The sequence below is a fragment of the Nerophis lumbriciformis genome, linkage group LG36 (assembly GCF_033978685.3).
Source record: "Nerophis lumbriciformis linkage group LG36, RoL_Nlum_v2.1, whole genome shotgun sequence".
NCBI classification, from domain to species: Eukaryota; Metazoa; Chordata; class Actinopteri; order Syngnathiformes; family Syngnathidae; genus Nerophis; species Nerophis lumbriciformis.
The window spans coordinates 21,150,294-21,167,500 of NC_084583.2; the positions used below are offsets into that span (position 1 = coordinate 21,150,294).

General features: G+C 41.1%; 2 protein-coding genes across 6 annotated transcripts in view; one reads left to right on the forward strand and one right to left on the reverse strand.

Annotated features, from left to right (window-relative positions):
- hmgxb3 (HMG box domain containing 3) overlaps positions 1 to 17,207 on the forward strand; it is a 53,527-nt gene that overhangs the window by 36,025 nt on the left and 295 nt on the right. For all 5 annotated transcript variants that reach the window (XM_061930653.1, XM_061930651.1, XM_072912425.1 and 2 more), the window contains 4 exons: positions 7,458 to 7,591; positions 10,567 to 10,686; positions 10,754 to 10,963; positions 16,766 to 17,207. The exon at positions 16,766 to 17,207 is cut by the window's right edge and continues 295 nt beyond it. In XM_061930653.1, coding sequence (XP_061786637.1) covers positions 7,458 to 7,591; positions 10,567 to 10,686; positions 10,754 to 10,963; positions 16,766 to 17,207 — 906 coding nt within the window. The remainder of the gene's footprint in view (positions 1 to 7,457; positions 7,592 to 10,566; positions 10,687 to 10,753; positions 10,964 to 16,765) is intronic.
- The window catches only part of LOC133577095 (macrophage colony-stimulating factor 1 receptor 1-like), a 104,196-nt gene continuing 104,112 nt past the window's right edge, over positions 17,124 to 17,207 (reverse strand). Inside the window, exon 22 of the mRNA XM_061930655.2 lies at positions 17,124 to 17,207. This exon is cut by the window's right edge and continues 39 nt beyond it. The gene's annotated coding sequence lies outside the window, so the exon portion shown is untranslated.

Here is a 17,207-nt window from a genome sequence, read left to right on the forward strand (position 1 = left end):
AACTACAAAATGAATTGAATTAAAACATTAATTCAGCCTGAATAAGTTCCTGTGGAACTCGTGAGGAAAGTCATAGCTGCTTATAATCCTTTTCCTGCATGTGCGTATTTTTTTGTGGGGCGTACCTTACAAGCTCAGAAACAGGATATAATGCTTGTAACACGGTTATGCAGCGGCAAATAGCCCCTTTAATCTGTTTGACTTGCAACTAAAAAACGTGTATAAAATGTTTTCATTCAAAAACAACACATACACACTACACATCTTAAAGAGTATAACCTGTGATGATTTTGTTGGGAGTCCTTCTACAATGGGACAGAAGGACCTAATAATCTACATTTAACAAACTTTCATGTGGTCTAGTTAATATGTCATCAATCAATGTTTATTATACTACCGTATTTTCCGCACTATTAGCCGCCCTGTGTTATAAGCCGCGCCTTCAATGAACGGCATATTACAAAACTTTGTCCACCTATAAGCCGCCCCGTGTTATAAGCCGCATCTAACTGCGCTAAAGGGAATGTCAAAAAAACAGTCAGATAGGTCAGTCAAACCTTAATAATGTATTAAAAACCAGCGTTCTAACAACTCTGTTCACTCCCAAAATGTACGGTAATGTGCAAATGTGCAATCACAAACATAGTAAATTTCAAAATAGTGCAGAGCAATAGCAACATAATGTTGCTCGAACGTTAATGTCACAACACACAAAATAAACATAACGCTCACTTTCTGAAGTTATTCTTCATTCATAAATCCCTCGAATTCTTCTCCTTCGGTGTCCGAATTAAAAAGTTGGGCGAATACGGGATCCAAAATGGCCGACTCCGTCTCGTCGAAGTAATCGGAGTCAGTGTCGCTGTTGTCCAGCAGTTCTGTGAATCCTGCCTTCCGGAAAGCTCGGACCACAGTTGTGACCGAAATATCTGCCCAGGCATTTACGATCCACTGGCAGATGTTGGCGTATGTCGTCCGGCGCTGTCTCCCTGTCTTAGTGAAGGTGTGTTCGCCTTCGGTCATCCATTGTTCCCACGCCGTTCGCAGTCGTGCTTTAAATGCCCTGTTGACACCAATATCGAGCGGTTGGAGTTCTTTGGTTAATCCACCCGGAATGACGGCGAGTGTTGTATTTGTGTGCTTCACTTGTTTTTTGACACCATCTGTGATGTGGGCGCGCATGGAGTCGTATATCAACATGGACGGAGCTGCGTGAAAAAAGCCACCCGGCCTCTCTCGCGTAAACTTCCCTTAACCACTCGCTCATCTTTTCTTCATCCATCCATCCCTTCGAGTTAGCTTTTATGATGACGCCGGCTGGAAAGGTCTCTTTTGGCAAGGTCTTCCTTTTGAATATCACCATGGGTGGAAGTTTCTGGCCATTAGCATGGCAAGCTAGAACCACAGTGAAGGACGACTTCTCATTCCCTGTGGTGCGAATATTCACCGTACGTGCTCCCGTTGTATCCACAGTGCGGTTCACAGGAATATCAAAAGTCAGTGGAACCTCGTCCATGTTGATAATGTTCTCTGGCCGGATCTTTTTTTCAGCTATTTTGTTTTTACAATATGCACGGAAAGTAGCCAGCTTTTTTTGAAAGTCTTTAGGCAGTTGCTGTGAAATAGTAGTCCGTGTGCGGATGGAGAGATTGCGTCTTTTCATGAACCGGAAACCTGTCGCTTAGTAGGAGCCATTTTGTGGTCTTTACAGATGTAAACACACAAAGGAAATGAAACGTAATATCCGCGCGCTTCTTCTTCTTCTACGGGGGCGGGTGGTTGCTTACAGTAGAAGAAGAAGCGCTTCCTCTTCTATTGGGGCGGGTGCTTACCTTGGCGGTTGCTTGCCGTAGAAGAAGAAGCGCTTCCTCTTCTACGGGGAAAAAAGATGGCGGCTGTTTACCGTAGTTGCGAGACCTAAACTTTATGAAAATGAATCTTAATATTAATCCATATATAAAGCGCACCGGGTTATAAGCCGCACTGTCAGCTTTTGAGTAAATTTGTGGTTTTTAGGTGCGGCTAATAGTGCAGAAAATACGGTATATATATATATATACATATATATACTGTATATACTAAACAACAATCCTAATTATATACTATAAATATATACCATAGTGAGTAACAGTCTGATGTGCTCCCTTTTTGTGTTCTACTTGACTGAACAGTACGTAGCACAACTGACAGACATTTTTAACCGCAACAAAACAGATTATTCCTCCACTTGTTGCTAGGCAGAATTCATACGGCATTCGTCAATCACAAATGCCAATAATGCAAAAAGTGGCAGATGCCACCAAATACCACCCCAAGCGGTACGGAAAACAGAATAGAATGTTACCTTAAAGAAAAGACTAAAATTAAAAAAGGTCATAAGCTTAAAGTTTTTCTAGGGTTGTGAATTGTGTAGATTTAGAGCAATTAAGGAGAAGGGCAGAACCGAGAAGTGAAGAAGGTGTGAAACCAATATATCAGAATATATATAGTAAGACCATGAAGGAAAATACGATTAAAAGTGTATTACCTCAGCCAAGAGGTTATGTAATTTCTGCCGTTAGTTAGTTGGTCAGTCATAAAAATAAACTCAGTTATGTGCTGATTTTCATGAACCTTTCAGTAATGAGATAAGGAACAAGTGATGATATTATGGATCACCATCTTGATTTAGGATTTTTTTTACTATTGGGAGTTAGAACCTGGTGGAAATCTGCGCTCACTAAGTGCTTTTCTAGTATTTGAAATGTCCCCTTTTCATTCTTATTTGTCAGTCTAAATGTAATTTACAACATCTGTATGTTTTTATTATTATTTTTATTTTATTAGCCTTTATTTAACCAGGTAAAATCCCATTGAGATCAAAGATCTCTTTTCCAAGGGAGACCTGGCCAAGAGGGCAGCAGCAAGGTTACATTAAAAACAGTAAACAAATACATAAAACATGACATTTACAACATTAAAACTTGCTCACATGACACATGTGCATACAGACAAGGTAGACTGCAATCCTTTCACAGAAGCTTTAAACTCATTCAACGTAACTAGGGTTTGAAGTTTAATGTTCGATTGTAGGTTATTCCAAGCCTTCGGTGCTGAAAACCTAAATGCTTTCTTGCCCAGTTCAGTTCTTACTTTGGGGACGACAAATTGCAGAACATTCATTGAACGAAGATTGTGACTTCCTTGTTTCTTTGTTAAAAGACAAGACAGATAAGATGGAGTGATACCCAGAATGGTTTTGTAGATGAAAACATACCAATGATGTACAACACTTAAGACAGTGGTTCTTAAAGGGGAACATTATCACAATTTCAGAAGGGTTAAAACCATTAAAAATCAGTTCCCAGTGGCTTATTTTATTTTTCGAAGTTTTTTTCAAAATTTTACCCATCACGCAATATCCCTAAAAAAAGCTTCAAAGTGCCTGATTTTAACCATCGTTATATACACCCGTCCATTTTCCTGTGACGTCACATAGTGAAGCCAACACAAACAAACATGGCGCATAGAACAGCAAGCTATAGCGACATTAGCTCGGATTCAGACTCGGATTTCAGCGGCTTAAGCGATTCAACAGATTACGCATGTATTGAAACGGATGGTTGTAGTGTGGAGGCAGGTAGCGAAAATGAAATTGAAGAAGAAACTGAAGCTATTGAGCCATATCGGTTTGAACCGTATGCAAGCGAAACCGACGAAAACGACACGACAGCCAGCAACACGGGAGAAAGCGAGGACGAATTCGGCGATCGCCTTCTAACCAACGATTGGTATGTGTTTGTTTGGCATTAAAGGAAACTAACAACTATGAACTAGGTTTACAGCATATGAAATACATTTGGCAACAACATGCACTTTGAGAGTGCAGACAGCCCAATTTTCATCAATTAATATATTCTGTAGACATACCCTCATCCGCGCTCTTTTGCTGAAAATTGATATGTCCAGTTTTGGAGTTGATGTCAGCAGGCCAGGGAAGCTAGGGTCGATATTCTTCTCTTGATCATCTTCGGTGGCATAAGGGACGGTGTGAGCCAAGACATCCAGGGGGTTTAGCTCGCTCGTCTGCGGGAACAAACTGCCGCCGTTGCTTGCCGTGCTAGCGAGGTCCTTTGTCCCTGAATTGCTCACACACTCCGGCAGATTCAATGGGGGTCTGGCGGCAGATTTCTTTGACTTTATCGTTGGAAATGCATCTGCTTTGAGTGTCGCAGGATATCCACACATTCTTGCCATCTCTGTCGTAGCATAGCTTTCGTCGGTAAAGTGTGCGGAACAAACGTCCAATTTCTTGCCACTTTGGCATCTTTGGGCCACTGGTGCAACTTGAATCCGTCCCTGTTGGTGTTGTTACACCCTCCGACAACACACCGACGAGGCATGATGTCTCCAAGGTACGGAAAACAGTCGAAAAAACGGAAAATAACAGCTGATTTGACTCGGTGTTTGAGAAAATGGCGGATTGCTTCCCGATGTGACGTCACGTTATGACGTCATCGCTCCGAGAGTGAATATTAGAAAGGCGTTTAATTCGCCAAAATTCACCCATTTAGAGTTCGGAAATCGGTTAAAAAAATATATGGTCTTTTTTCTGCAACATCAAGGTATATATTGACGCTTACATAGGTCTGGTGATAATGTTCCCTTTTAACCTGGGTTCGATCGAACCCTAGGGGTTCGGTGAGTCGGCCTCAGGTGTTTGGCGGAGCCTCCGCCACGGAGGTAAAGACACATCCGACTTATCGTGTAAATAAAAACTTCTCCCTATCGGCGTATTATGGATACCCCCAAACAATGTTCCCTCTAATTTTACCATCTGTATAGATTCCTAATGAAGCCTTAGCTTGACGCTCCTCTACTTTCTCCTGCTCCGCTTGCTGCGGTGACAACAAACAAAAACTCCAGACGCTCCTCTTCGTTTTGTATAGTTTACTTCTCACTTAATTATTCAAACGGGTAAAACAATAACGATGTGGGAACAAATGAATGGCAAAATAAAGAGAGTTTGTTACAGTAGGAGTTAGAAAAAGCAAGACTAAGAAAAAGTAAGAGTGAGGTCAAAAAACTGTGTAGCTCAATTCCCCCGCACCTGACTGCCATTACCCATAATGCACTATGTCCAAAAACCAACCTACCACACAGATCCTTCCGCCATATATGCAATCAAACAGTTACGTCATCAAATGTTTTAGACAAATGTAATAATTACAAATAAAGTGTACCTTATGATTATTCTAAGCATGCAAATAAAGTAAATAGTCCCGTTTTGGCTGAATAAACAAAAAGCACCTTCCATAAAATGTAAATGAACTTAAACAGCATTTAGGCTCCTACAATCTGATTTGGAGGTTTTTTGATTGATCGATTGAAACTTTTACAAGTAGATTGCAAAGGAAGAGAATACATTATATGAAACAGTACAGTTTACACCAGGGGTGCTCATTACGTCGATCGCGAGCTACCGGTCGATCTCGGAGGGTGTGTCAGTCGATCACCAGCCAGGCATTAAAAAAATAGTCCTAAAAATGAGCGATCATAAATCTTCACTATGACGTCACTTTCGTCACTTGATTGACATTCACGGCACCCGAGGGTCTTCTGAGATGACGCTGGCTGCTGCCAGCTCATTAAAATTACCGACTGGAAGGCGAGAAACACTTTATTTCAACAGACTCTGGCGCCGTACCTGTCGTCAAAACTCCAAAGACCGACTGCACAGTTGCACAGTTGCGCTAACAAAATAAGAGTCTCAGAAAGCTGGCGTGCACAAGCTAGCAAGCTACGGAGTTTGCCGACAATGTATTTCTTGTAAAGTGCATACAAAGGAGTACGGAAGCTGGACAAATAAGATGCCAAAAACCAACCACTTTCATGTGGTATTGGACAGAAAGGAGGACTTTTTTTTCTCCTCCATTCGAAAATGCGGACATTATCAGCACCACTGTCTGATTCCTATCAATGCAAGTCATCAGAATCAGGTAATACACCAACTTATATTCTTGTCTTCATGAAAGAAAGGAATCTATATGTGTTAAACATGCTTGTATTATCTTTAAACACCTTTAACTTGTTAACAATATTAACTATATGTGTTAAACATGCTTGTATTATCTTTAAACACCTTTAAGTTGTTAACAATATTAACTATGTGTATTAAACATTCTTGTATTATCATTAAACACCTTTAATTTTTTTACAATATTAACTATGTGTTAAACATGCTTGTATTATCATTAAACACCTTTAACTTGTTAACAATATTAACTATATGTATTAAACATGCTTGTATTATCATTAAACACCTTAAAAATGTTTAACAATATTAACTATATGTGTTAAACATGCTTGCATTATCTTTAAACACCTTTTACTTGTTAACAATATTAACTATATGTATTAAACATACTTGTATTATCATTAAACACCTTTATTTTTTTAACAATATTAACTATATGTGTTAAACATGCTTGCATTATCATTAAACACCTTTAACTTGTTAACAATATTAACTATATGTGTTAAACATGCTTGTATTATCATTAAACACCTTTAACTTGTTAACAAAAACATATATTTCATAAATAAGTAAATGTAAATTATATATATGAATGAGTTAGATCCCCACGACTTGATCGATTGAAAAGTAGCTCGCCTGCAGAAAAAGTGTGAGCACCCCTGCTTTACACAGTACAGTACATATTCCGTACCATTGACCACTAAATGGTAACACCCGAATAAGTTTTTCAACTTGTTGAGTCGGGGTCCACGTTAATCAATTCATGTTAATGTGTGTAAGGTGTGGAATTGGTTGTGAGTTTATGCACTGTGTTGGTTTTGTTCTTTGAACGAGGTGATGTTCATGCACGCTTCATTTTGTAAAAAAAAACATATAACTTTTTCTTGAATTTGAAAAAAAAAACATTTTATTTTTCACTAAAGAATAGTTTGGTGAATGCGCATATGAAACTGCTGGGGTTCTGTACCTCCAACAAGGTTAAGAACCACTGACTTAAGACCTTTAGCATATTAGTATGTGGAATTAAATTATGGAATGGATTAAAAGCAAATAAATCCAACAATGTACTAATATGATTCAGTTTAAGAGACTTTTCAAACTCAGTATTTACAAAGTACAGAGAAGAAGAATCCTGATAAACACCTTGAACCTTATTGAAAAATGAGATTATTTTATTCATCTCAATATGCGAATTACAACTTACTTAACTATTGAGTACTATGTTATTTATTAATTTGAATTGTGTACAAATTGAGAACAGGAGGTGAACAAATATGTTTGCATTTGCTAGGAAATAGAAAAAGGAGAAACAAGCTCTGCTTTTTCCTACTCCTGTTTGGACATGTTGTAACGAGAAACTGGAGCATATGAAATCATATTGTAACTGTATGCATGTTTGAAGTAAACTTGAACCATAACGGATGGTCCACTCCTGTCTTAGGAGATTTGTCAGTTTTAGTGCGCCTCATTCATGATGGTGAACTTAAACTTGACAAGATGGAAGAACTCAGCGAGGACGAGCTGAGAGCAATCCTGGAGCGCTGCGGGGCGAGCATCACTGCAGACTCCACTAAGGTGTGTTTGTGTGATGCTTATCAAATATTTTCATCCACAATTGCACAACAGTGAGTATATTTCTCACAGAAAGGCTTCCTGTTGATTAATTTTCAAAGCAATACTGTAGTACAAGTAGGGATGATGTTCGAAATCGGTTCTCCCGGTTGTTCGATAAGTAAATAACCGATTCCATGAGTTCGAATCCCTTTTTGAGAACCGGTTCCCGTTATCGAGGCCATTATAGTAAAGAAAAAGAGTTGTTTCTTTATTCAAATCCCTGGGAACGAATCCCTTCCCACGTACAGGAAATGCCCTGTGGGACCTGCAATGTTATGCCCATTTGATTGTAGACTCTTACTGACACCTTGTGGCGATATGAAAATACTACGCGTCATTAGTTTGGGCACTTCTGGGTTGAGACAACTGAGAAGTAGACAAGTTGTGTTAGCTCTTACAAGCCTTGGAAAAGATACGTCTGTAAGTAAACTGTTGAACTTGTTTATGTAACTCAATATTAAGGTGGAAAGTGGTTAAGTTTGATACTAAGATGTTTATTGAAAACGATTTTTGTGCACTGTTTTAATGGATGTTTTGAGGACTTAAAATGGCTGCCAGTCGTATATTTCCACCATCGAAATAGTTTCAACACTCAGAAGTATTTGTTTGATGATAGTACTGTATATTTGTGTGAAGCTAATATTTACATATTGTGTATTACATTTCAGTATGTTAATTGAATCACATAGCTTATACATTTGTCATTGTGTGTATTTCAGTTAAAAAAAAAAAAAAATAACAGTCCAGTGCAAGACAAAAGTAAAGATAGGAAAAGTCAAAGCAAGATCAACAAGAATTAAGGATTAATCTGCTTTGGATTGTTTGTTAGCTGTCTGTCAAGCTTTATAACTTCAACACGTATAGTGAGGGCAGAACAGGCAATATGCAATTATTGCCAGGCTTGGCTCTCATGTAAGGGGGGAAGAATTGTTGATTGATGACTGTGGTGTTCTTAGTGTCATAGTGTGTGTAGTTAGTATGTTCCAATAGCAGCAGAAGTGCACTTTTTGGAGAGCTGTATTATTTTCAGTTTTGTGCCCAAGGGACTGATTTTATTTAACACTATATTATTATTTATACACCTATAGTGATCACAGAGACAGGTTGTTTTTGTGTTACTATTTGTTTTTCTGAAAAATCCCGCTTAATATACTTTGGGTAACAACAGTCAATATTTTTTTTTTTTTTTTTTTTTAGGGGGGTAACAGTCAATATTTATTTACTTATTTTATTTTATTTTTTTCTTATAACATAAAAGTGAGCTTTTTTTAAACCAAATATTGTGTTTTTTTCCATATACAACAACCTGTCTGGATTCGATAAGAGAATCGATAAGGAATCGGTTTGATAAGAGGATTCGATAATGGGCTCGAACTCGATAATTTCTTATCAAACATCATCCCTAAGTACAAGCAGTCTACTCTCAAGTATATCCTAATTTACTTCCTGTACTATTGTCCTTTAAGAAGATATGTTTATCCATCCATCCATCCATCCATCTTCTTCCGCTTATCCGAGGTCGGGTCGCGGGGGCAGCAGCCTAAGCAGGGAAGCCCAGACTTCCTTCTCCCCAGCCACTTCGTCCAGCTCCTCCCGGGGGATCCCGAGGCGTTCCCAGGCCAGCCGGGAGACATAGTCTTTCCAACGTGTCCTGGGTCTTCCCCGCGGCCTCGTACTGGTCGGACGTGCCCTAAACACCTCCCTAGGGAGGCGTTCGGGTGGCATCCTGACCAGATGCCCGAACCACCTCATCTGGCTCCTCTCGATGTGGAGGAGCAGCGGCTTTACTTTGAGCTCCTCCCAGATGACAGAGCTTCTCACCCTATCTCTAAGGGAGAGACCCGCCACCCGGCGGAGGAAACTCATTTGGGCCGCTTGTACCCGTGATCTTGTCCTTTCGGTCATAACCCAAAGCTCATGACCAAAGGTGAGGGTGGGAACGTAGATCGACCGGTAAATTGAGAGCTTTGCCTTCCGGCTCAGCTCCTTCTTCACCACAACGGATCGATACAGCGTCTGCATTACTGAAGACGCCGCACCGATCCGCCTGTCGATCTCACGATCCACTCTTCCCCCACTCGTGAACAAGTCTCCAAGGTACTTGAACTCCTCCACTTGGGGAAAAATCTCCTCCCCAACCCGGAGATGGCACCCCACCCTTTTCCGGGCGAGAACCATGGACTCGGACTTGGAGGTGCTGATTCTCATCCCAGTTGCTTCACACTCGGCTGCGAACCGATCCAGTGAGAGCTGAAGATCTTGGCCAGATGAAGCCATCAGGACCACATCATCTGCAAAAAGCAGAGACCTAATCCTGCAGCCACCAAACCAGATCCCCTCAACGCCTTGACTGCGCCTAGAAATTCTGTCCATAAAAGTTATGAACAGAATCGGTGACAAAGGGCAGCCTTGGCGGAGTCCAACCCTCACTGGAAACGTGTCCGACTTACTGCCGGCAATGCGGACCAAGCTCTGGCACTGATCATACAGGGAGCGGACTGCCACAATCAGACAGTCCGATACCCCATACTCTCTGAGCACTCCCCACAGGACTTCCCGAGGGACACGGTCGAATGCCTTCTCCAAGTCCACAAAGCACATGTAGACTGGTTGGGCAAACTCCCATGCACCCTCAAGGACCCTGCCGAGAGTATAGAGCTGGTCCACATTTCCACGACCAGGACGAAAACCACACTGTTCCTCCTGAATCCGAGGTTCGACTATCCGGCGTAGCCTCCTCTCCAGTACACCTGAATAGACCTTACCAGGAAGGCTGAGGAGTGTGATCCCACGATAGTTAGAACACACCCTCCGGTTCCCCTTCTTAAAGAGAGGAACCACCACCCCGGTCTGCCAATCCAGACCGGGGGCGGTGCCTCAGATATGTTTATATCAATGCTAATAATGAAATGCTCTTTTGTTTGCCTCCCTTAAAGACTGAGCTGCTCACTTCTCTGATCTCCATGTGCACGCTCGCTCACAGCGGCCTCCCCACAGCCCCTCAGCCCCCTCAACACCTCACAGCCGGCAAACTGTCCAAAGTCTGCCACCATAAGGTGAAAAGAAGCAAACACGGTGCGAGACACCAAGCCTGTTTTACCAACTAAAGAATCACGTGTGCAGGTGGTGTGCGCCTCCAAGTATTTGGTGAGAGGAGAGACGGCCCGCGACCACGTGGACCTGCTAGTGTCCTCTCGTTACTGGCCTCCAGTCTACGTTAGCGACTGCGCTCAGCAGGTGGCGCTCTGTACGGACATGCAGTACCCAGAAAAGGCCGCCCAGATGTGGGGAAGGAACCAAGGCTGCTTCTCTGACCCCTTTGACAAACCAGAGGTGAGTGTCTTTCACTGGGACATTGTATTGTAGCTCTCTGTGGTTTGTTCAAGTCCACCCCTCACATTCCTGCTACCATTGTGTGCGTTCTTGGCTACTCGTGATCACCGCCAGCTCTTGTGGAAGTCAGTAATTCTACAAATTGTAATGAGTAGACATGATCTAGTATGCAGTGGAGGTATCAGTGCTTCACTTTTTCCACATTTGGTTATGTTACAGCCTTATTCCAAAATGGAATAAATTCATTTTCGTCCTCAAAATTTCTGACAATGTGAAACATTTATTAGGGCCCGCATGGCCCATTGTAAAAGGAATTATTATTATTATTCTTCCGCAACTTTGCGCTGTAATTTGACCCCCTTAACATACTTCAAAACTCACCAAATTTTACACACACATCAGTAATATACGGCAAAACTTTTTATCAAAAAACCAAACCTCAAAACTCAAAATTGCGCTCTAGCGCCCCCTACGAAAAAAAACAACTAGACTGCCTGTAACTCCCACTAGGAAGGTTGGAGAGACATGAAACAAAAACCTTTATGTAGGTGTGACTTAGACCTAGATTTCATAATAGTATGTTCTCGGGCAAAAATCAACAGGAAGTTGGCAATTCCCCCTTCAAGACAAAAAAGTACTACAAACAGTAACTTTTGCCTCTTTGAGCTGTATTTTGACCCCCTTAACATGCTTCAAAACTCACTAAACTGAACGCACACATCAGGACTGGCAAACATTGCGATCTAAAAAAAAAACCTAACCCCAAATCTCAAAATTGCGCTCTACTGCAATTTTTTAATAAAACGCAAAAAAAACTGCTCCTCGGAAGAAACAAATGACAAAACTGCCTGTAACTCCCACTGGGAAGGTCGGAGAGACATGAAACAAAAACCTCTATGTAGGTCTCACTTAGACCTACATTTCATAAATTGACAACCCCCAGCAAAAATCAACAGGAAGTTTGCTATTCCCCCTTCAAAACAATTTTTTTGTAAAAACCGGTCACCTTCCTTCAAAAACTATCTCCTCTGAGCGCGTTTGTCGTTTCGGCTTCAAACTAACACAGGAGAGAGATTGAACCCTTGTGTATAAAATAACAACAGAGTTGTAATACCTGCTCCGGTTTTGATTTTATGACCCTTCAAAGACCCGCTGCGCTGATGCTGCTGCACTGCTGTTTTTTTAAGATGGCTGCTTAAAAGCAGGAAGCACCAACGTGCCCACACATTGCAGACAAGGTAGGTACACTAGACAAACGTCTTGGGACACTTCAGACTAAAAGTAGACAAAAGTATTGGGACACTTAGGACTAGCACCTGCCAAATACGCGGGCCCGACCAATGCTGCTTGCAGCTTTAATTTTTCTTTTGAATTTGCAAATGTATTGAAAATGAATAAATCACAAGTATTCAGACCCTTTGCTCAATACTTTGTTGATGCACCTTTGGCAGCAATTACAGCCTCAAGTCTTTTTGAACACAATCATAGCACACCTATCTTTCAGCAGTTTCACCCATTCCTCAAAATGTGGAACAAGTGAAGCGCTGTGAATACTTTCCTGACTTACCGTATTTTCCGTACCATAGGGCGCACTGCCGATGAATGGTCTATTTTTGATCTTTTTTCATACATGAGACGCACCATATTATAAGGCTCATTAAAGGAGTCATATTATTATTATTATTGTTATTATTTCTAAATGTAAAACACTTCCTTGTGGTCTACATAACACATACCTGCCAACTACTCCGGTTTTCCCGTAATTAGTACGGTTTTCATCAACCTATTCCGGGTTACGGTTGCAGTGATAAAAAATATGTTTTTTCATTAATTAAAAAAAAAAAAAAAAAATTAAGTTTTATTCACGAAATCGCGTAACAACAATGACAATCGACACTGCTTCCCGTAACTTCCTATCGAGCCATTCCGAATGCCATGCGTGAGGCTATTTATAGCACCGCTGCCAAGCACGAGCGGACGATCATGGAATCAGCCGGAGAAAAATCGCAAACGAGTCTTAAACCGAAAAGAAAACTGCAGTCATTCCGTGAAGAATATTCAAAAGCCTATCCGGGAATAATCATCCCTTCCAAAAAGGGTGAAAACTACGCGAATTGCACCTTGTGCAGACAAGATTTTTCGATCGGACACGGAGGAATTAGCGATGTAAAAGACCACGTTGGGACAAAAAAACACAAGTCTAATGCCGTTGCTAGCGATACAAGTGGAAAACTTTCAACGTTTTTCGGATTTTAGCCACAAAAAGGTAATGACACCAATGTTATCTATTGGAATTGTTTAGTACTGTTATACTGTTAAAAGTGTTTATACTATTTATGCTTTCAAGTCCAAGTTGAAGAAATCTTGTTAAATGTTGACAGCATAACTACCAAAATACAGAAGTATGTCCTTAATATTTTTGCAGTGCTATTTCTGTTGAAAAGTTCAAATGATTACATTAGAGATGTGATGTGCCACTTTTCAAGTGTCTGATGGCTTAAATTCATTTTCATGAATTTTTCATATTTTGAATTATTTTGAAAGGCTTCCAAAAAAACTACATTTGAATTGTAATTCCATGCTATTGACAGGACTATTAATTTTAATGAAGTTAGCTTACCATGTTTACAGTATGATAATTGTGATAGAAATGTGAATTTTAGGCACAGAATATTTTTTACAATTGAACAAGGCAGTAGATTATACAAGCTTGGACAGAAAGTTAATAATGACACCAATTTTTTTTTTTATGGAATTGTTTAGTACTGTTTTACCATTTGTTTACTGTAAAAAGTGTTTATACTGTTTATACTTTCAATTATCAAATTGAAGTCTTGTGAAAGGTTGACAGGATAACTGGCATTAACTGTCAAAATAATTTCAAACTATTGAAGTTAGCTTACAGAATAAACATGTCAATCAACCCATATGATTTTTGCTGTAATATTTTTGTTTTGAAAAGTCACTGTGACTGATAGAAAAGTGCAACATTTTAACCTGTCTGAATGCTAATAATCATTTTGCGTCGTGGGGGCGAAGCCTGAACCCCCCACCAGGACTTTGTCCTGGACCTACCGGGCCCTGCAACCCCTGGACCCTGGCTACTAGGTTTTTCTGATTTCAAAAGTTGGCAGGTATGATAACATGTAATGGTGGTTCTTTGGTCAAAATGTTGCATAGATGTTGTTTTACACATCATCATCAGGTCGCTTTCTGACAGTCGCTTCAGGATGCGCCGTTTTGTGGTCTTATTTACGTGGCTCACCTTCGACAGCGTCTTCTCCTCGTCATCTTTGTTGTAGCAGTGTAGCGTGCAAGGACGGGAGTGGAAGAAGTGTCACAAGATGGAGCTAACTGTTTTAATGACATTTCACACTTTACTTAAATCAATAACGGAGCAGCATCTCCTCATCCGGAAACAATAACAACGCCGGAAATGTGTCCTGTGAAAAACCGTCCGACCGGAACTCTCTAATACCTAAAGTTCCTTGGGTGAATAATGTATACTCACTACACCGGTATGTTTTAGCACTTTCATGGCAGATATGAGTAGGAACTTGACACTACTTTATATTGGAAGACAATGGGATGAATGTCCCATAACAAGAAGATAGAGACAAAGAAGAAGCTTATCAAATAAGGACTACAAAGGCGGACGCACGCAATTTTTCAGGACTTATGCAGATCCGAAATACAGATCAGCAGGTACCAGAAGGTAAGAAACGTTGCTTTTGCATAATATTGCGAAACAAAACACCAGATAATATGTCTTACCTTATACACACAGCATAATAATACTGGTATGTTGAAGTGTACAATCCATCAAGCGGTGTGGCTTCATAGCTTACCAAAGTCGTACTAAAACATTTTTGATAGATTTTTGAGCGCTGTGTGTAATGTTTTACATTGTCAATGGAACATATAAAATGTTGGTGTTGTTTACGGCCATCATATTGCAGTCTACACGTATCTCTTATGTGTGACTGCCATCTACTGGTCACACTTATCATTACACCAAGTACCAAATAAAATTGCTTCGAGGTCGGCAAGCACAACCAGAATTATTCAGTACATTAGGTGCACCTGGTTATAAGGCGCACTGTGGAGTTTTGAAGGGGGGAAAAAAGGATTTTAAGTGCGCCTTATAGTCCGGAAAATTCGGTGTATATACAGGTAAAAGCCAGTAAATTAGAATATTTTGAAAAACTTGATTTATTTCAGTAATTGCATTCAAAAGGTGTAACTTGTACATTATATTTATTCATTGCACACAGACTGATGCATTCAAATGTTTATTTCATTTAATTTTGATGATTTGAAGTGGCAACAAATGAAAATCCAAAATTCCGTGTGTCACAAAATTAGAATATTACTTAAGGCTAATACAAAAAAGGGATTTTTAGAAATGTTGGCCAACTGAAAAGTATGAAAATGAAAAATATGAGCATGTACAATACTCAATACTTGGTTGGAGCTCCTTTTGCCTCAATTACTGCGTTAATGCTGCGTGGCATGGAGTCGATGAGTTTCTGGCACTGCTCAGGTGTTATGAGAGCCCAGGTTGCTCTGATAGTGGCCTTCAACTCTTCTGCGTTTTTGGGTCTGGCATTCTGCATCTTCCTTTTCACAATACCCCACAGATTTTCTATGGGGCTAAGGTCAGGGGAGTTGGCGGGCCAATTTAGAACAGAAATACCATGATCCGTAAACCAGGCACGGGTAGATTTTGCGCTGTGTGCAGGCGCCAAGTCCTGTTGGAACTTGAAATCTCCATCTCCATAGAGCAGGTCAGCAGCAGGAAGCATGAAGTGCTCTAAAACTTGCTGGTAGACGGCTGCGTTGACCCTGGATCTCAGGAAACAGAGTGGACCGACACCAGCAGATGACATGGCACCCCAAACCATCACTGATGGTGGAAACTTTACACTAGACTTCAGGCAACGTGGATCCTGTGCCTCTCCTGTCTTCCTCCAGACTCTGGGACCTCGATTTCCAAAGGAAATGCAAAATTTGCATGGTTGGGTGATGGTTTGGGGTGCCATGTCATCTGCTGGTGTCGGTCCACTCTGTTTCCTGAGATCCAGGGTCAACGCAGCCGTCTACCAGCAAGTTTTAGAGCACTTCATGCTTCCTGCTGCTGACCTGCTCTATGGAGATGGAGATTTCAAGTTCCAACAGGACTTGGCGCCTGCACACATCGCAAAATCTACCCGTGCCTGGTTTACGGACCATGGTATTTCTGTTCTAAATTGGCCCGCCAACTCCCCTGACCTTAGCCCCATAGAAAATCTGTGGGGTATTGTGAAAAGGAAGATGCAGAATGCCAGACCCAAAAACGCAGAAGAGTTGAAGGCCACTATCAGAGCAACCTGGGCTCTCATAACACCTGAGCAGTGCCAGAAACTCATCGACTCCATGCCACGCCGCATTAACGCAGTAATTGAGGCAAAAGGAGCTCCAACCAAGTATTGAGTATTGTACATGCTCATATTTTTCATTTTCATACTTTTCAGTTGGCCAACATTTCTAAAAATCCCTTTTTTGTATTAGCCTTAAGTAATATTCTAATTTTGTGACACACGGAATTTTGGATTTTCATTTGTTGCCACTTCAAATCATCAAAATTAAATGAAATAAACATTTGAATGCATCAGTCTGTGTGCAATGAATAAATATAATGTACAAGTTACACCTTTTGAATGCAATTACTGAAATAAATCAAGTTTTTCAAAATATTCTAATTTACTAGCTTTTACCTGTATATATTTTTTTTCCATATCTGTGTTGTCATGTGTCCCTCAGTCGGTGTCATGTGCTGAGCTGCAAGAGAAGTCGTACGCTGCGGACCTTTCTGTGTCGGGGGACACCCAGCAGCATCACCCGGTCACTAAATCCTCCTCCTGCTGGCTGCTGCATCCTCCTCCACCCTCTCACAGCAAGGAGAGCGCCCTCCCGGACCACCGCTCCATGTCCTCGTGCAAGGACCTGGACCACCTCGTCAGCGCCGTGACCACCATCCACAAGGAAGAGGACGAGGAGGAGACGCCCAGCGATAAAAGTTTGTCGGAAAAACCTCAGGGGTGTTTTTCAGCGAGCCCTTCAAGAACGCAACCCGTGTTTTTCGACAACCCGGCACATTACTACCTCTATAACCGTCTGCTGGATTTCCTCTCCAGCAGGGACATCGTGAGTCAGCAGATCAGCCAAGTGGTGAAGCTGTGCCAGCCTGGAGAGGTGGTCATCC